This window comes from Natator depressus, chromosome 1 (assembly GCF_965152275.1).
Source record: "Natator depressus isolate rNatDep1 chromosome 1, rNatDep2.hap1, whole genome shotgun sequence".
Classification (NCBI taxonomy): domain Eukaryota; kingdom Metazoa; phylum Chordata; order Testudines; family Cheloniidae; genus Natator; species Natator depressus.
In genome coordinates, this window is record NC_134234.1 from 121,396,179 (window position 1) to 121,416,502 (window position 20,324).

The window sequence follows — 20,324 nt, forward strand, 5'->3', positions numbered from 1 at the left end:
GGTTGCACACGGTTCTACCATGAGGCACCACTAGGCAGTGTAATACCCAGATGTGGGAATATACAGATCCACTTGAATAACTTTCCCACTTATCCTCATTTTGCAGATGGAGAAAGACATTTAGAGGTTGAGGGTAGAAGTCCCAAAAGCACACAAGTGACTTAAGAGCTTAAATTCTATTGTCAAAAGAGCTGGTCCACGAACACAAAACTGGTTTGGTTTGGGATAGTTAAATTGGTACAAACCCTAGTGTGGATTCAGTTTTACCAGTAAAAAAAGGTGCCTTATAGTGGTATAGCTTATTGCTGTATAGGAAGTGGAATAAGCTATAAGCACTTTTATTATTTGTATTACTGTAGCACCTAGCAGCCCTAGTCAACCCGTAAGTGGGTTGCACTGTTTTAGTTGTATCAATATAGTTACAGCGCTACAGTGTGTGCAAACTCTTGTTCCACTGAGTTTCACTGGGACTTAAACGTTTGTCAATTTTGAAGATTGAGCTTAAGGGCCTAAGGTGCTTTTGACATTTTACTCATGGCTACATTGTGGGTTTTTTTGGTTTTGTTTTGTATTTTTAACCTACTAAAATCTTAGTGTGGACAAGGCAAGTTGCAGTTTTAACACATTAGTTGGTTGAAGAAAACTAGAAGGTCGCTCCTAGGACTTACCATTGCCAGTTAACATGTAGGAATTGCATTTTGCCTTGTACACACTAGGATTTTAACACATTAAAAAAAAAAATTCTTAGGAAAGTCAAGGCCTACTTAAGGTGTCACAGAGGAAGTCAGAGCCAGAACCAGGATTAAAACTCTTCTCTGAGTAGGGGGCTACCTGAACTATAGTGCATCTCAGGCAAGTCACTTAACTTGCCAATTTAAGTATTGGTGAAATGGAACATTGCCTCGGCTCTGTCTTTGAGCTATCAGAATTGGTGTTGATATGGTACTTTGAAGAGCTAAAGAATTAGTTAGAAATTCCAGTAGAATTTTGAGGTGCAAAGCACAGCACCAAGGAAGAGTGAGTTAGTCTCTAGATAAGGGTTTTTGTGGCTGTAGTACTAAGGTAGAGTTTTATTGCATAGAGAGGGTATGCAAAATAAGGGAACTGCTGCAGGTGAATTACCCTCCCTCCCGTTTCCCAAACTGTAAACTTCATCCACCACACTCTTTCCCATCAGAAAAGTTTAAGCAAAATTGAAGTGGGACATTTATATTCTAAAGCAACAGCTCATGTGAACCGGATGCACTTAAAAAAAGGGGGCTAATTAAATCCAATGTAGTTATTCTGATGCAAGTTTGTGGGTAACCAGCCCTTAAAATGCCCCCATCTTTTTCTGCTCAGAATTACTAAAATTAGCTTATTCTTCACTTTCATTCTAGTTTCTGTTCCCCCAAGAAAAAATTTCTCCTACAGCTATTTAAGACTGCCTCAGTGTCTTCTTAACCACTAGTCTCATCCCCCTGCTTCGCTATTACTTCCACACATGACTATACTCATTCCTTCTGGCTCCCAGCTTTCCAAAAATGTCAGGACTTGTGAGCAGGGGCATAGGTCATGCTGTGCAGGAGGTCCAGGGAGAGGATACACTAGAATTTGACTTTGTCCCTTTGTTTTGCTCTCCTCCATCACTGGTTTAAAGGGTTGTATCAGAAGATTTTCTTACAGGATACTGGGTAGAAAGAGCAGCTTCAATATCATTTGCAAATGTAACCTCTATCCAAGACATAGATCGTTAGCCATTCATGGCCACACTAGGAACATCTTACATGCTGTTAACAGCTGTTGGAAGAGTAGCTGTGGAGACCGTACAATGTGACAAAGACACAACACCAGGTAAGTCCTGTATTGTTCACCGTCAAATGGCAACCGGTCAAACACTTTCCAGGTATGCCTGATCATGTTGCTTTAATTCAGATTGTACTGTTGCCAAAGAAGTTTTACAAACTTACTGAAGCAGGGGTCACATAATATAATTTAAATATTCTCCCCTATAGTAATGATTAGTATCATTAAAGCTAAGTGTGATGATATAGGCTACAACAGTTCAGTGTATGCAAGGATCCCTTTCAAAAGATCATTTTAAACAGGGATTGCTTAACCTCAACTTGTAAAGAAGACTTTTTCATTTTTAATAACCTCAAACCAGAAAATGAGTTTAGTATGATACAAGTTTTCAAAAGGAAGAGTGAACAGACCCCCCACTGTGCTAGAACTTTTAAAATAATTAGTTTAATGTAGTGAGTATCAACCACCTCCAAAGAATCACTGCTTAAAAAGTGAGAATTTTAATTAATTAGCCTTTATTTCCATAATCACTAATCACACAATGCAATTTAATTTTGCCAAGGAAAAAAATTATTCACAAAGCACCCACAGGAACCTTCTTTTTATAAAGACTAAGCAAGCAATTAATGCTTTTCTAATACATAAACAATTACAATCAGTTTTTTTTAAATGTTTCTACAAAAAACCCAAAACAACCTCATGTTTTTTTAATCACCCTGACTCATATTTTGACAGATGAGGGAAAACCAGTTTGAACCAATCCAGTCTAAAATGATCACAGCAGGTGAGGGATGCAGAGGGGTTTGTAAGACAATAAGCCTTTTTCTTTACATTGCAGGCTTTTTATCAAAGTATATAAAATTTTAGTCTAGAAAAATAAGTATGGACTGTATCAATTATTGTGCTTGGAGACTGAAAATGACAAAGCACCACCCTTCAAAAGGCACAGGAAATACTGAAATACAGATTCGGGTATATTCCTTACAAGGGTTTTCCTCCTCTTAAGCTTATAGCTTAACTAGGTGAAAAAGTACTGCCACTAAAGTAAAAAGCAAGGATGTCTCTCCACACTTAGGTGCTGGCCAGAGACTGATGGATAGGGGGCTGGAAGCAGCGCACGTGTTCCACCGGTGTACCTTCTCCATCACCAGACTTCATATATTTGTCCAAAATAGTAATTATCTCATTGTTCAGGATCTGGAATTTGCGAATTCTCTCAACCATTTTCTTCAAAGGCTGCAATGTCAAAAACATACATTCAGAAAAGAAGTTCTGAGATAAAAATCAGAACCAGCCTTTGATAAAACCAAGGAGAGCAACTGCCTCAACCCAGCAGACTTCCGCCCGTTCAGCACCTCATGAACCAGTCTGGCCATAAGTATGAGAAAGTTTCTTGACACCTTAAATGACTGCTTCTTGGAGCAGCTAGTCCCGGAATCACCAGAGGAGAGGCAATTCTTGGTTTAGTCCTATGTGAAGCACAGGATCCGGTCCAAGAGGTGAATATAGCTGAACTGCTTAGTAATAGTGACCATAATCTAATAAAATTTAACATCCCTGGGAGGAGTGAAGGAGGGGGACACCCCAGCAGCCTACTATGGTAACATTTAATTTCAGAAAGGGGAGCTACACAAAACGGAGGAAGTTAGTTAAACAGAAATTAAAAGGTACAGCGCAAAAAGTGAAATCCCTGCAAGGAAACTTTTTAAAGACACCGTAATAGAGGCTCAAATTAAAAAACAGAGAGGACCAAAAGAGTGCCACTGTGGCTAAACAACAAAGTACAAGAAGCAGTTAGAGGCAAAAAGGCATCCTTTAAAAAGTGGAAGTTAAATCCTATTGAGGAAAATAGAACAGAGCATAAATTCTGGCAAGTGAAATGTAAAAATATATTTAGGAAGGCCAAAAAAGAATTTGAAGAACCGCTAGCCAAGGACTCAAAAAGTAACAGCAAAAAAAATTTTAAAGTACATCAGAAGCCAAAAGCCTGCTAAACAACCAATGGGGCCACTGGATGATCAAGATGCTAAAGGAGCACTCAGAGAGGATAAGGCCATTGCAGAGAAACTAAATGAATTCTTTGCAGCGGTCTTCACAGCTGAGGATGTGAGGGAGAGTCCCAAACCTGAGTCATTCTTTTTAGGTGACAAATCTGAGGAACTGTCCCAGATTGAGGTGTCATTAGAGAAGTTTTGGAACAAATTGATAAATTAAAGAGTAATATGCCACCAGCACCAGATGGTATTCACCCAAGAGTTATGTAAATCAGCTTCTGTACCAGATGATTGTAGGATAACTAATGTGAAGCCAATTTTAATTAAAGGCTCCACAGGTGAGCCTGACAATTACAGGCCAATAAGCCCAATTTCAGTAATGGGCAAATTGGTTGAAACTATATTAAAGAACAGAATTGTCACACATAGATTAATACGATTTGTTGAGGAAGAGTCAACATGTTTTTTGTAAAGGGAAATCATGCCTCACCAATCTACTAGAATTTTTTGAGGGTGATCAACAAGCAGGTGGACAAGGGTGATCCGGTGGATATAGTGTACTTAGATTTTCAGGAAGCCTTTGACAAGGTCCCTCACCAAAGGCTCTTATGCAAAGTAAGTTGTTATGGGATAAGAGGAAAGGTCCTCTCCTGGATCAGTAACTGGTTAAAAGATAGAAAACAAAGGGTAGGAATAAATGGTCAGTTTCAGAATGGCAAGAGGTAAATATTGGTGTCCCCCAGGGATCTGTACTGGGACCAGTACTGTTCAACATAGTCATAAATGATCTGGAAAAAGGGGTAAACAGTGAAGTGGCAAAATTTGCAGATGATTCAAAACTATTCAGGGACTGCAGACTGTGACGAATTACAAGGGATCTCATAAAACTGCATGACTGGGCAACAAAATGGCAGATGAAATTCTATGTTGATAAATGCAAAGTAATGCACGTTGGAAAACATAATCCCAACTATACATATAAAACAATGGGGTCTAAATTAGCTCTTAGCACACAAGAAAGAGATCTTGGAGTCATTGTGGATAGTTCTCTGAAACCATCCAAGCAATGTGCAGCGGCAGTGAAAAAAGCAAACAATGTTGGGAATCATTAAGAAAGGGATAGATAATAAGACAGAAAATATCATATTGCCTCTATATAAATCCATGGTGTGCCCACATCTTGAATACTGTGTGCAGACTGGGTTGCCCCATCTCAAAAATGATATACTGAAACTGGAAAAAGTACAGAAAAGAGCAACAAAAATGATTAGGGGCATGAAACAGCTTCCATATGAGGAGTGATTAATAAGACTGGGACTTTTCAGCTTGGGAAAGAGAAGACTAAGGGGGGGATATGATAGAGGTCGATAAAATCATGACTGATGTGGAGAAAGTAAATAAGGAAGTGTTATTTACTCCTCATAATAAAAACTAAGGGTCACTAAATTAATAGGCAGCAGATTTAAAACAAACAAATGGACGTATTTCTTCACACAATGCACAGTAAACATGTGGAACTCCTTGGCCTTCACAACATCCTCTGGCAAAACTATAACAGGGTTAAAAAAAGAACTAGGTAAGTTCCTGGAGGATAGGTCCATCTATGGCTATTAGCCAGGATTTGCAGGGATGGTGTCCCTAGTATCTGTTTGCCAGAAACTTGGAATTGGCGACAGGGGATGGCTCACTCAATGATTACCTGTTCTGTTCATTCCCTCTGGGGCACCTGGCATTGGCCACTGTCAGAAGACAGGATACTGGGGGCTGGATGGACCAGTGGTCTGACCCAGTATGGCCACCTTATGTAATGGAAAGAGGAAATAGTGCCAACTCTGTTAAGTCTGCCCCAGTGGTGGGGTGTGGTCTGGATAAGTTATGAATGTTTTCCAACCAGTGGTAGATGCAAAAAACCACTTAAAATTTTGTTTTTAAAGATCCACTCTGCTTATCAGAATTCCTGAAATAGTCCTTGGACATGGGGATTAGAACTTCAGTAGGACTAGCCCTGTTCTAAAGGTACATATGTGCATCTAAATGGCACCATCTGTTTCATTAAATGTAAGAAAACCCATGTCATAATGAAAGGTAAAGGTTGGCTCAATTAAAATGCCAACCCTAACATAGAGTGCTATTAGCAAATGCTCTACTGCATAATCTTGGGCTTTGACTCCACTTCAAACAGTGATGGTTACAGATACCATGCAGCTCCATGCAAATAATTCCAGTTTTTTCAGACAAGTCATTGCAAATGAGTACAAAACCAATGTTTTCAACATACCACATTCTTGATGACCTCATCTTTGCCATCATGCTTTTGTACTTTCAGTAAATGGTAGCAGAAATCCAAAACATCAAAGCGACGCTGCTGTCCCAAAAGCACAATGATCATACAGCCAGCCCAGTGCAGCCCATCTCCAAAGCACTGTCTGTAATAGAGTACAAAGTCTATGAAAATTGTATATTTCACCTAAAACTCCCCAGAACCAGTTAGCATGAACTATTGAGTCATCGGACATTTTCTCTTCAAAAAATAGGAGTCGAAAAACCATGCATAAGATGTTTTCCAGGCTGAGGTTTAAAACCCTCTCATTTAGGATCATTCTCTATTAAATGAACAATATTTAGAAACTGCAAGCACTAGAAATGCTGAAAATCTTTATCAATTTTAAGTTCTTCCAAAAATATTTGCTCCCCATTACTCTGCAGCAGTGCTACTGTCACATTAACCAACAGAACAAACTGACAATGCCACACCACCACATTTATTTGGTCCCTGTGGATTAAGGGGAGCAATGTCCTAAGACTTCCCATCAACAACTGGCCAATGACAGGCAAGTTATAGCTCAATCTTTCCTTCTGAAAACTGACAAACGTAATGCAAAAAACTAAAGAATTGAAGATTGCAGGACACTAACTTCTGAATTCTCATTCCTGCTGCTAACCCACAGAAAATAAGCAAGTACCTGATAAATTGCTTATAAAAGTTATTTTACTTAAATTCAGCAACCGTAGTGGGGTAAGCATCACTGGTGTTGAGAGGTGTATGCTAGGATCTCTTCCTTATGGGACCTTCTATTATGTACCAACGTATTTAAAATACATGATTTTTAAAAGATACAATTAATAGCTGTGTTCCTGTGCTAATAGGCCCTCTCAATCCCTTGTTCTTTGTTCTGGGCTTGCCTCACTGAGCTATGTCAGAAACATGAACACCAGCATTATGTTTTGTATCCCCACTTCCAGCTGGGAAATACAATAAAGTTCTGTTGCAAACAAGTGCATAATTGGAAGCCCACGATACATACTCCACAGTAAACTCGTGTGTTCCCACAGGAATGCAGTACACAAACTGCATCGCACTCCAGAGACGGTGAAATTCCACACATTCATCCACATGCATCACACCATTGCTGGGAAGGGGTCCACGCCAGATTGGGTCATCCAGGAAGGTCCGAATCCTGGTCAAGATGACCTCAAACATGGATAGGCCACAGCAGAGGCGTTCCTTGGTCAGCAAATCTCCTTCCCTTGCTATTGCAATTTGCTAAGATTGAGAGGAGGAAATAAAAAGTAAATGAAACAGCATTTCAGATTAGTTATGGGGGAGGTGTGGTTTGTTTGAAAACCTTATATTAGCGCAGGACGAAGCTCTATAAGGGTGTTATGCTGATCTGAAAACACAGCAAAGAAAACCCCACAGCAAGATGCCTGTGCCAGCCAACTTCTGGGGCTCAGGCTGCAGGGCAGTTTCATAGCTGTGTAGACTTCTGGGCTCGGGCTGGAGCAAAGCTCTGGGGCCCTTCCACCCAGACATCTACACAGCAGTGAAACAGCCCCACAGCCCGAGTCCTGTGAGCCCGAGTCGGCTGACACGGGCCAGCCGTGGGTTTTAATTTGCTGTGTAGACACACTCCAAGAGTGCTGTAAAACAGTTTACCTGCATGCCCCAATTCCAGTTCTGCACTTCGCCTTGGAGCAGATTCATTCAAGTGAATTCAGACTGAGTTGTTTAAACAAAAGAAGTATTACTAGCTGGGTCACTGGTTTTGACTCTTCTTTTTGAACCAGTGCTTTTAAGGTCTCCTGGAGTCAAGGGTCAAGTGAAAGATGGAAGCCAGAAAACACCAACAATGAAATATCTGGGTTAATTTTTTCACCCGCTCAATGGAAGAGAAGTTTTTAAAGGCTTTCTGAGTGGAAAGGTCAGACGCTGCTGTACTGCACCAAGGTTTGCAAGGTTGGTTTTTGTTTGTTTGTTTTTGTTTTTTTTTAACTGAAATGAGTCAGAAGACAAAAATTGGTGTGTTCTGTTGTCTGCTGGCAGGCCCAGGTAATGGTCCCTCCCTCACTTATTGCTGATTCCCTGGCCTGCTGCTATCAGAGGCTGATGTGCTTCAAAGTGAGCATGAAGAGATCTGTACAACTGTAGTAAACTGAGATTTATAATCAATACTTGCTCTCTCTATATTGTACCAGCTTATGCCCTCCCATTGTAAATTCTCTGCGGTAGGGACTGTTGCTTGCTCAGCACAGCTCACCTAACTCTACCCATGGTGCTAAAGGTAGTTTGAACTCTATACTTGACATCATTCCCTTTTGGCCCCCCAAATCCCTGTCTCTCAAGTACAAGGAGTCAGCTGTTGAAGCAAATGGGGAATGAAACACACTCTACAAGGACACAGAGGAGAACAGCCTCTGGACAGCAAGAGCAGCTCACTGACAAGGCATTGAGGAGGAAGAATGTTCTCTGCTGGTAATGAATTTTCCAGGAAAGCTCAGATCAAATAGAACAGTTGGTTTCCAAAAAGGTTCTGATTTTGTCCAATTTGTTCACTGAATCACAAGAGAACAAATGACTTTTTTAAAAGGTCACAGAGCAAATCAGTTGCTTTTGGTGGAATTTGAACTGGGAGCCCCTTGGGTGCAAATCCTTTGCTTTACACATTATATCACAATAGTGTGCATGAAAATTAACACTTTAATCCTCTCCCAAAACCTAAAATGTCACCTCTGCACTGTCCCAAACATTCAGACAATAAGCCACCTGTGCACACAAGCTGCTGACCAACTTTACTGAATCCATGGATTTACTAGAGGCCCCATTGTGTGAACAATTTTTGTGTGACATTTGTAATTCTGACATGGCTACTGATATATTGTAAGGGTCTCAGGTTTCTTGTGCATTGATATTTCTGCATAAAATGTCTGGGGCACAAAATGTAGGACATTACCTGGGGTGTTCCTAATCTTTCAATCAGAGGAACAAGATGGAGTGGAGCATATTTTGATTCTAGTCTTTTCATTTTAGCATCAAGTCTTTCACCCTCTGAAAGAGAGAAAAAAAACAACCCACGTTATCCTTTAAAGTTAGGTGACTTCACTTTATAAACAAAGAACATTGCTGTATAGAAATTCGTGGTTTTATTGCAGTTTATTTTTGTCACAGTAGGAGTTGTGTAAATTATTCCTTTGATTGGTAATTTCATTCAAAATGGCTTGCTTTTTCTTCAGTATGCATTTTATTTGATGCATAGTATCCACTGACAGGTTTATTCCTTTAACAATGTTACGTTATACATTCAAGTTTAAAGAAACTAACTATATAGGCAAAAACTAGTAGTGAAACTCGTTTTGTTATTAACTCATTTCTGCCCTCAAAATAAGGCTCTTATGCTGTCTATAACATACTTTGACCCCCATGCATACTGAGACAATTAAAATCACCCTTATCACATGCAAAATACTTGCCTCCAGAGGATGGGGTTATACTGAAGGTGTTTTATATATGGAAAGGTTAAAAAAAAAAACCCACCAAAAAACCCCAACACTCGCCACTAGTGAGTAGGAAATGTTCTCTGGTGATTGGATGAACAAAATTTGCAATGCTCTGGTTAGTCAGATGGCTGTCTACAGGGATTTGAGTAACTGCAATAAATCTGATAAGGCTCTTTCACTTTGTTATTTATGTGAATCCTATGCGCAGAGGCATAGATGGATCTGCTGCTGCTGGTAGTGGGGCAGAGGTAGGAAAAGATGGCCACCAAAAAAAAAAAAAAAAGAGCGGTAGAAGGATAAAATGGGGAACGGAAGCAGCTCACCTTCCAGCAGTCAGGAAGGGGAGAAGAGAAGATAGACTGGAAGGAACAAATCCTGCAAGGTAATTCAGCAAAGCATTTAAGCATGTGAAAAGTCTGTGGCAACCACGCACATGGTTGTGCTTTGCTGGATCAGAGAGACAGTACTCAGCACCTTGCAGGATCCAGCCCTAACCCTCCCCATCCCCAAGTTTATTTTGCACACCTACAAGCCAAGGCTGATATGAAGGATGGGACCTCATAGCAAGTCCAGCATTCTCCAACCTTATCACCAAGTGGGGATGAGGCAGCGGTGGGCATATCACCAGTGTTCTGCACAGAGCATTCTCGATCCCCCCACCCCCAGGAGCCCTGGTTATAGGCTTAGGCCTCCTGCTTTTCTGTGTCCTGTTCAATTTTCAGGCTTGCAGATACTCAGGAATTTGCTGTCGTTGCAAATGAATAGTGCTTGTCTAAAGAAAGTTTCAGAATGATGAATTCACCAGCAAGGAAGCAACATCGGGGGTAATACTGCTGGAGAACAAATGCTCGTCCAGCCCATACCTTTGACATGAACCCTTGGTAATATATTCTGGAATGGTGCAGCATGCAACAGGTCACAAACTTCCTCTAGCGACTAGAACAAAAAGAAACAAGAAGCATTTAGGAGTTAAAAAACAACAGCATGTCAAGAGCACCAAAATCTGCTTCTAAAACCATGCTGACATTCTAAAACAAATAGCGGCTGACACCAGAGGGCACCAAGCATCTACAGTTAGAACATGCTGCTTTTGGCTCCCTTTTCACAGAAGTACTTAGCAGCAATTTGGCTTTTGCAGGTTACCTTGGATTCACAAAGATTTACAGCAACTCTACCCACCCAGAGGTTGGCAGTTCTTAAAGGACAGAGGCTATTTATTGAAAAGACTAATGCAGAACAACGAAGTTCTGTGTTAAAGTGGCAGACGGCTCCTGTGTAGACACACACAAATGTGAACAAAGCAGTGAGTCATGTTTTTATTTTTACCAACACTGTTCCCAGAACCCATCATCACCCAGAAACATGTCTCCCAGAAAAAAAGTCTCAGATGCAGAAAACTAATGGCAGGGGAGGGGGGGGCCCAGCATGGAACATTTCAAATCTTTAAACTATAAGGAATAAAAAAAATAAAATTGTTTCACAAATATTAAAAAATATCCATAAAGTTGGATGTGTTTGCTTCTGGAAATCCCTGTATGTTCTCAGTGTATGAAACAGCCAAGAGCAGAACCTGAGATAAGAGCTAGACTCATCTGAGGCCTCTTCAGAACCAAACTTGAGAAACAGTATGTTTTCATTTTTATATTTCATTGACATTAATGGTTTTAACAATCCCCAGAGAGGAGAGACGATTTCATGTTCCATGACTTATTTCAATCAAACACAAGGAACTGGCCCTTTTCCAAGGAAATTAAATCATTTACCCACAGTGAGTAAAATTCTCTAACAGTCAATCTAATTAGTAGCAGTAGTACACATTTATATTGTGGTAGCACTCAAAGGCCTAATTGGGACTGGAGCCCCATGGTACTTCTGAGCACTGGACACATAGGTAAGAGGCAATCCCTGCCCAGAAGTCTTACAATCTAAGAAAGACACAAGCACATGAAGAGTAGGGCTCCGGGACACTAGAGGGTGTCACACACAGTTGTTGCTTCTGTAGGTCAAGTACGTTGCACACACCAGGGGCGCCTTGGATCTCTCCTTGTCCTCCTTCCCTCACAAAAACCTACAAACAAATGCATTCGATGAAGAACTGACACAGCTTTGTTAGTGACAGGTTTTGCATTTTTAATGGGCGTAGAAGAATGGCAATAGTGGGGAAATTAGAGTAAGGGAGCAGGAAAAAAGAAGGAGAAGAGGGACAGTCATAACATCCTTGCCTGCTGATAGGCAGACAACAACATAGTCATCATGGCAAAGGTTAGCCTAAGGAGAGCTGTATGGATAGCATCAGGGAGCTGTTCCCCCATACATAAAGGGCAATGTGGGTAGCATGAAGGTGCTTATGGGGAAGGTTGACTGCTGGGTGGTAAAGGCTGGTAATGCTGCCAGAGCAATGGAGGGAGGTGCAATCAGCTAGTTAGGATGGGGCTATGTTGCAAAGGTAGAGACAAGAGGCTTATGTGAGTTGGAGAGGTGAAAAAGGAACCAGAGGAGGGATTCAAGAGAGGGGTGCTGTGGTCGGAACAAAGAGCCAGGAAGATCTTAGCAGTAGCATTTTGAATGGACTATCTGAATGTTGTAGTAGTCGAGGCCAAATGAGTCTAAAATGAGTCTTTAGACCTGCTTTGGCTTTTGGAATTAGGAAGCAGCAGGAATAGAACCTCTTTCCTCTCAAGTGAAAGGCAACCTCCTTCTCAGCTCCCACCCGAAGGAGTGAGTGGACTTTTTGCTCCAACAGGAGCTCATCAGATGGGTCTCTGAAGAGGGACAGGGAGGGGGGATGGAAAGGTGGGGTGGACAGGAATTGTGCTGAAAACCCAGTGGTCTTAGGTGATTTGGGTCCAGGTGTCCAGGACATAAGAAAAGTGGTTGGAAAATGGGGGTAGTTGGATCTAGTGCAGAGGGGATTGCGATATTGACCTCGAGTGTCTTGTCAAAGTGAGTGCTTTGATGACTCAGGGTGCCGAGGAGCTGACTGCATAAGGCGAGGAAGACTCGGGAGGGGACCTGCAATCTTTTCCCACTGTTCTCAGCACCCAGTGGCCTGATGTGATACGGGACCATGCCAGGCTGAAATAGGAGAGTTGTCTGGAAACAAGGGGCGGGGAAAGGGGCAGGGTTTGGTATGGGAACTGATAGAACACCCCTCAAGTGTGCCCCTTCAAAAAAATTCTGCTTGGGACCTCGGGGAGGTCTGTGTGAGCCCAGTAATGAGGTGGAGGTGAAAGGTGGCTGTGGCACGCGCTCATAACCCGTGCCTTGTTTCTTAAACGGGTCTTGGCGAGATAGAGCCGGGAAGCAGACCAGGGTGCTTTCCCTAAGATGCGGGGGCATAGAAGCCCAGGGGCCACTGACGGTGGCTCTAGAATCTGTCAGGCCAGGGAATTCTGCATCTGTCTGTTCAGAGAAGAGGGAAGCTCAAACGGAAGGTCCTGAATGGGCTGCTGAACCTCGGGTGATCATCCTGAGGGTTGGAGTCAAGAGCAGCTTTGCATGACCACTGCTGATGCCTTTGTTCTATCAGCTATGTCAAGGGAAGCCTGAAGGGAGGCCCTGGCTAGTCTTCCCTTTCTCCATCAGAGCGGAGAATTCCTGTCTGGACTCCTGTGGCAGAGAGTCCTTGAATTTTGACAGAGCGGCCCTTCTTTCAGACGCCACCAAGTACGAACGACTGGAAGGCGGTCCCGATACCGGGGGGATATCCAATAGATTCCAAAAAGGCCATTGGACCCTCATTGATCACTGCCCACTGGGCCAGGCGCCTGGAGGAGCACCCCCACCGGGATCAGATGGACCGTAGGTTGGGTACTGGTATTGGCCGCTCGGTTGGGTGCAGGACTCCAGCTCTGACTCTGAGGACAAGTTGGCTCGAGAGGACCATGGGGGATGGTACTCCTCGCTTCCGTCAGCCAGAGCTGAGGGTCCAGGGAACAGCGCTGGAGCAGGAAGTCTTCGTTAACATCAGCAGGTTGGTTTCCCTCTGCTTGGTATCAGTGCTGGATAGGAGCTTGGGGCAACATGCTTCCTTCTGCTTGATGACCTCACCGGTGCCAGAACTTGCCCCGCTGGGGTCTGCGGAACCAGGAGAGCCATTAGGTCCCTGACTGCTGCAAATGTCTCTGGGGCGGACAGCACCGCGTCCCGCTGGCACCACAATGTTCACCCGGTGTCAGAGGATGGTGCTGCACTGGACTTATGAGCAGGGTGGAGTCGACGGTGCTGCTTGCCGGCATACAGGAGTGGCTGCTGGAAGAGCACTCCACACTAATGCTGAGGTACTCAGTGCAGAGTCCGACCGGCTTGGCTCAGACTTTGGTCTGAGTGCAGCTTCCATCAGGATGTACCTTAGCTTAGCCTGCCTGTCCTTTTTCATATGAGGCTTGAACTGGCAGCAGATCTGGCAACGTTCTCATATGTGAGCCTCCCCCAGACACTTCAGACACCTGGAGTGCAGGTCACTCACCGGCATGGGCATGCCTCAGGAGGCGCAGGGTTTGAAGCCCAGATACTGGGGCATGCCAGGCCCCAAGGGCAGAGGATGTTCTTCTAAGCAAGTGGGGGTCTACGTGTATAACACTACTACTAAAAGAGATAAACTGAAGGTAACTAAACTCGTGAAAGAACGGAACAACAGAACCACCCACGAATGCCTTGCCAAGGCAAGGGAAGTTGTTCCAGTGACCGCCACAGGCGGTAAAGAAGGAACTGAGAGGGCACGGGGCCAGCTAGGACCCTTATACTGGCGCATGAGCGCATGGCACCAGAGGGTGCTAGAGCCAGCCTGACGGATACCACTGAGGGAAAAATCTGCAGTGACTGTGCACACAGCGTGCGCACACTAACGTGGAATGGAAATGAGCAAGCACTCAAAGAAGAACAAGGTCTTATAATGGAAAGTGTCACACAAATTTAACTAGAGGCATCGCCACCTGTGCCACCTGTAACATTTTCCCCCTTTATACTGCCTTGTATCCACCTGAGGGTCACAAAGCAGCACATAATTTAACCTCACAACATCCCTGTGTATCCTTATTTTACAGACAGGGAAAACTGAAGCAAAAAGATAGAGAGACACTTGGTCACACAGCAAGTCTTTGGCCCAGATCTCCTTAGCTCCCACACCATACATCCCATTGTACATTATCTAAGAGCATAAGGAGGACATACTGGGTCAGACCACTGGTCCATCCAGCCCAGTATCCTGTCTTCCGTCTGTGGCCAATGGCAGGTGCCCCAGAGGGAATGAACAGAACAGGTAATCATTGAGTGAGCCATCCCCTGTCGCCCATTCCAAGTTTCTGGCAAACAGAGGCTAGGGATATTCAGAGCATGGGGTTGCATCTGTGCCCATCCTAGTAATAGCCATTGATGGACCTTTATCCTCCTTGAACTTATTTAATTCTTTTTTGAATCCTGTTATATAGTTTTAGCCTTCACAACATCCTCTGGCAATTTAAAATATAAAAATAAAAAAGTGTTTGAGTTGCTATTGAAGCCTTGGCAGATATACTGCCTGACCCTCAGCTAGTACTTAATAGTGATGTTGTGTTACACTGTGTACTTAAGAACATCTAGAAGCTCACTGATGAAGTCTGTTGTGCCAGTTCACTCTGTTCTTGAGTTAAATATAGAGCCACATAAATTCTTGATATGCTAATGTTTGTGTTTCTAAAGAGAAAAAACCAGCTCCCTCATTTTCTTTGTCATCTAGTCATTTGTTACACAAACTCTGAGTTTAAAGAACAAACGGAATATTCCATATGTGATCTCCCTTTCCCCTACCAATCTGTCCCCTCCACACAGGGGTATGGGAATTTAACAGAAATTCAATAATTTTAAAACAGAAATAAGTAGGATGTATCCATTTCAAGCTGTCAACAACCTGAAGACCACCTTATGTGCCACATTAGTTTCTATACATGAATCACGGAATACAAATCCAGCACATTGTTATTCCTCTTTTTAGATACCTGAGAGGCACTCAGATTCTATGACAATAGGAGACCAGAAGTACCCATACAGAGAGAACTAATTACCGCCTTCCTCCAAAAAACACTAAGCAAAACCTGGAGCACAGGATAAGAAGATTACTATATGGTATAGAGAACAGTGTGTTGAAAATATTGCAACCACAGACAGCCAACTTAGTACAGATGGGATTTGGAAGTTGTATCTGTTTTCACTGGTATAATATTTTCAGATGCACTCTTCCATCACATGGAGTTCCAAGGAGGCATGCACAAATTCATGGTTGGTGCAGTGCCATCTCACTGACATTCAATAACCCACACAGGAAGAGCAATGGCTTTAACACCTGAGCTATGATTGACAGTATATGGAGAAACAAGGATTTAAATTTCTACTTTCCCTAAATGAGTTTATTTCAAAATGTCCACTAGAATTGCAGATGTTAGAGATGGGAAAAACCTTTCAAGCCTAGTCCACTCCCACTGCTAATGCAGGACTGTGCAAAGCAGTAGGTGTTCTACATTTTTTCCCCAGTCAAGTGGTAAATGTCCCAAGCTATGGGGACTACATACTCTCTCAGGCAGACTATGCCATGTTTCACGGCAAAAAATGATGTACCAGATCTAACAACAAAACATGAGACAAAGAGTTTTACCAAATGTGTTCTTTTAGGCTCTTGGATTTTTACATACAATTTCAATAGCTTGTGTGATTAGTGCTAGCAGAAGATAATATAAACCATACAGTCATGATTACATTTTAATTTTAAGTAGAGGGGCTTATATTATGTAGACAAAGAGAGGGTACTCCTTGTTTGTGAGCCAAAGCTCTCTTCTGATTATTTCGCACTTTTATTCTAGGACTGGTATTCCCTACCTTCTCCGTTTCCATCTGCTACCACTGTGGCAATTTACCTTTCCTTGTGAAGTTAAGATGCATAGACCCACCCCAACCTTCAGGATGCACAGACCCATCCCCAACCACCCATAAACTGGACAGCTAGGGGAGCTGAGAAAGGAGTGGAGCTGGCACTGTTGTCCTCAGCATTCAACTATGTCCATACATTGGTACCGAGTCTGAGCTTTGCAAGGCTGTAAGAGAGAACTCACCAATGTTTCTGCACCCAGAAGATATTTTTTCTAAAGGGAGATTTTTCTGCAATTACAGAAAACTTTCCAACGTTATGTCTTTAGTTTTCACTTACGGCATCAATGACTGATTTTTGAAGAATGTTTTTAGATACATATGGTGTTAGAGTAACTTCCTAAGCACCTACCAGACTCTGTTCGATGAGTAGACAGAAGAGCACAGCATTTCCCACTTCCCGCAAATTCTGGAAACACACAGTCTTCAGTTCTGCATATTCGACAATGTCCTTCAGCTGATGGTGGAAAAATTCCAGGATACCTGAGATGTGTGAGTGCGTATATATATATATATATTTAAAAAAAAAAAAAAAGAAAAAGAAAAAAAGAAGAAAGGTGAAAACCTTTGAGCAGCAAGGCTAATTATTTCAATAGTTATCACATACACATCTATTAGCTTGCTGAAATCAGCTGATAAAAAATCTAGTTAAGTGGATAAAATCATATGGAGCAGAAATAGTTTCCCCTTTACCAAAACAGCAGATAGTGGGGTGAGATGTGGAGTGGAACAAGAGGGAAAAGTTGATGTAGATATCAAGTCCCTCACTGGCTCACTGAGGATGAATATAATTGTAGAGCTTTGTACAACTTTTTTTCTAGTAGCATCTTTCATGCAAGGAATGCAAGCCAAGTCTACAGAAGGCAGGGGGATGGGAGAACACATGGAACTGTATCCAGCAAGACAGTGACCCTGAAAAGGATTTGGGATCATAGTGGTCAAACAACTGAAGATGCGCTCCCAGTGCAATGTACCTTATATCTAATTTGAATTTGTCTGACTTTAACTTCCAGCTATTGGTTCTTGTTTTGCCTTTTTCTGCTAGGTTAAAGAGCCCTTTAGAACTTGGTATTTTCTCCCCACCAAGGTACTTACACACCATTATCAAGTTACTTTGATCTTCTGTTAATAAGGGTTAATATTTTATATACTAAAATAAAATACTGGGTATTCTATATCCACCCCAAGTAATAGAGCTCCTTGCAGCCACTTTGAAAAAACATCTGCTTCCTTTGCACAGCCCCAGGCTCCATAAAGGATATGCTGTTAAAGGAGTGTGTGTTATAAACAGACATTTAGCTGGGTCCCATTTCACACGCTGCTATCCTTCACCTACACTTGAAATTATGGCTTAAGAGCTGCATATTACCTATTTTAGTTTATTCCAGTAAAAAAAAAAAAACCTACAAGAAGCAAATAAGACACGAAAAAGGTTTTGCTGAAAATATTTTTAGTGTTTAGTTCTACACGATGCTTAATAATAAATCCCTGAAAGCTTATTATGTTGTTTTACCAGACAGTGAGCTTGTTTTTAATCCATGCTCTGGATCTACAATTTAGAGTGACCACATGTCCCCGAGCACCAGGAATGTCCTGCTTTTCAGGGCCTGGCCCAGTTGGTTTTACAAAAAAGGTTTTGTCCCAGAATTTTTTTTTTTTTAAATAAATTCCTGAGACAGTGAAACTGTCAGCAGGATGGCTGAGGGCAAGGACTACCGCCAACTCTCCTGTCACACACTGCCACTCTGCTCTCTCATCACAGTCCCTGCCATGGGACTTCCCAGAGACGTACCACGCACACACGCACACACACTTAAGTCAGCCTCCCCAGCCCCGAGTCAGACTCATCCTGCCTAGAATCATAGAATACAGGGTTGGAAGGGACCTCAGGAGGTCATCTAGTCCAACCCCCTGCTCAAAGCAGGACCAATCCCCAACTAAATCATCCCAGCCAGGGCTTTGTCAAGCCTAAACCTTAAAAATATCTAAGGAAGGAGATTCCACCACCTCCCTAGGTAACGCAGTTCCAGTGTTTCACCACCCTCCTAGTGAAAAAGTTTTTCCTAATATCCAATCTAAACCTCCCCCACTGCAACTTGAGACCATTACTCCTTGTTCTGTCATCAGCTACCACTGAGAACAGTCTAGATCCATCCTCTTTGGAACCCCCTTTCAGGTAGTTGAAAGCAGCTATCAAATCCCCCCTCATTCTTCTCTTCCGCAGTCTAAACAATCCCAGTTTCCCTCAGCCTCTCCTCATAACTCATGTGTTCCAGTCCCCTAATCATTTTTGTTGCCCTCTGTTGGACTCTTTCCAATTTTTCCACATCCTTCTTGTAGTGTGGGGCCCAAACCTGGACACAGTACTCCAGATGAGGCCTCACCAATGTCGAATAGAGGGGAACGATCACGTCCCTCGATCTGCTGGCTATGCCCCTACTTATACATCCCAAAATGCCGTTGGCCTTCTTGGCAACAAGAGCACACTGTTGACTCATATCCAGCTTCTCATCCACTGTAACCCCTAGGTCCTTTTCTGCAGAACTGCTGCCTAGCCATTCGGTCCCTAGTCTGTAGCAGTGCATGGGATTCTTCCGTCCTAAGTGCAGGACTCTGCACTTGTCCTTGTTGAACCTCATCAGATTTCTTTTGGCCAATCCTCTAATTTGTTTAGGGCCCTCTGTATCCTATCCCTACCCTCCAGCGTACCTACCTCTCCTCCCAGTTTAGTGTCATCTGCAAACTTGCTGAGGGTGCAATCCACACCATCCTCCAGATCATTTATGAAGATATTGAACCGGCCAGAGGACCGACCCTTGGGGCACTCTACTTGATACCGGCTGCCAACTAGACATGGAGCCACTGATCACTACCCGTTGAGCCCGACAATCTAGCCAACTTTCTATCCACCTTATAGTCCATTCATCCAGCCCATACTTCTTTAACTTGCTGGCAAGAATACTGTGGGAGACAGTGTCAAAAGCTTTGCTAAAGTCAAGGAACAACACGTCCACCGCTTTCCCCTCATCCACAGAGCCAGTTATCTCGTCATAGAAGGCAATTAGATTAGTCAGGCAGGACTTGCCCTTGGTGAATCTATGCTGACTGTTCCTGATCACTTTCCTCTCCTCTAAGTGCTTCAGAATTGATTCCTTGAGGACCTGCTCCATGATTTTTTCAGGGACTGAGGTGAGGCTGACTGGCCTGTAGTTCCCAGGATCCTCCTCCTTCCCTTTTTTAAAGATGGGCACTACATTAGCCTTTTTCCAGTCGTTCGGGACTTCCCCGGATCGCCATGAGTTTTCAAAGATAATGGCCAATGGCTCTGCAATCACATCCGCCAACTCCTTTAGCACTCTCGGATGCAGCACATCCGGCCCCATGGACTTGTGCTCGTCCAGCTTTTCTAAATAGTCCTGAACCACTTCTTTCTCCACAGAGGGCTGGTCACCTCCTCCCCATGCTGTGCTGCCCAGTGCAGTAGTCTGGGAGCTGACCTTGTTCGTGAAGACAGAGGCAAAAAAAGCATTGAGTACATTAGCTTTTTCCACATCCTCTGTCACTAGGTTGCCTCCCTCATTCAGTAAGGGGCCCACACTTTCCTTGACTTTCTTCTTGTTGCTAACATACCTGAAGAAACCCTTCTTGTTACTCTTAACATCTCTTGCTAGCTGCAACTCCAGGTGGGATTTGGCCTTCCTGATTTCACTCCTGCATCCCCGAGCAATATTTTTATACTCTTCCCTGGTCATTTGTCCAATCTTCCACTTCTTGTAAGCTTCTTTTTTGTGTTCAAGATCAGCAAGGATTTCACTATTAAGCCAAGCTGGTCGCCTGCCATATTTACTATTCTTTCTACACATCGGGATGGTT

At 43.0% G+C, this 20,324-nt stretch overlaps 1 protein-coding gene across 3 annotated transcripts in view; it reads right to left on the reverse strand.

Moving 5' to 3' along the window:
• Positions 1-2,350: 2,350 nt before the first annotated feature.
• The window catches only part of CYFIP1 (cytoplasmic FMR1 interacting protein 1), a 139,637-nt gene continuing 121,663 nt past the window's right edge, over positions 2,351-20,324 (reverse strand). For all 3 annotated transcript variants that reach the window (XM_074965759.1, XM_074965750.1, XM_074965768.1), the window contains exons 26-31: positions 16,804-16,934; positions 10,418-10,490; positions 9,011-9,105; positions 7,085-7,323; positions 6,058-6,205; positions 2,351-3,021 (exon numbers count right to left, since the gene is read on the reverse strand). In XM_074965759.1, coding sequence (XP_074821860.1) covers positions 2,857-3,021; positions 6,058-6,205; positions 7,085-7,323; positions 9,011-9,105; positions 10,418-10,490; positions 16,804-16,934 — 851 coding nt within the window. In that variant the 3' untranslated portion in view covers positions 2,351-2,856. The remainder of the gene's footprint in view (positions 3,022-6,057; positions 6,206-7,084; positions 7,324-9,010; positions 9,106-10,417; positions 10,491-16,803; positions 16,935-20,324) is intronic.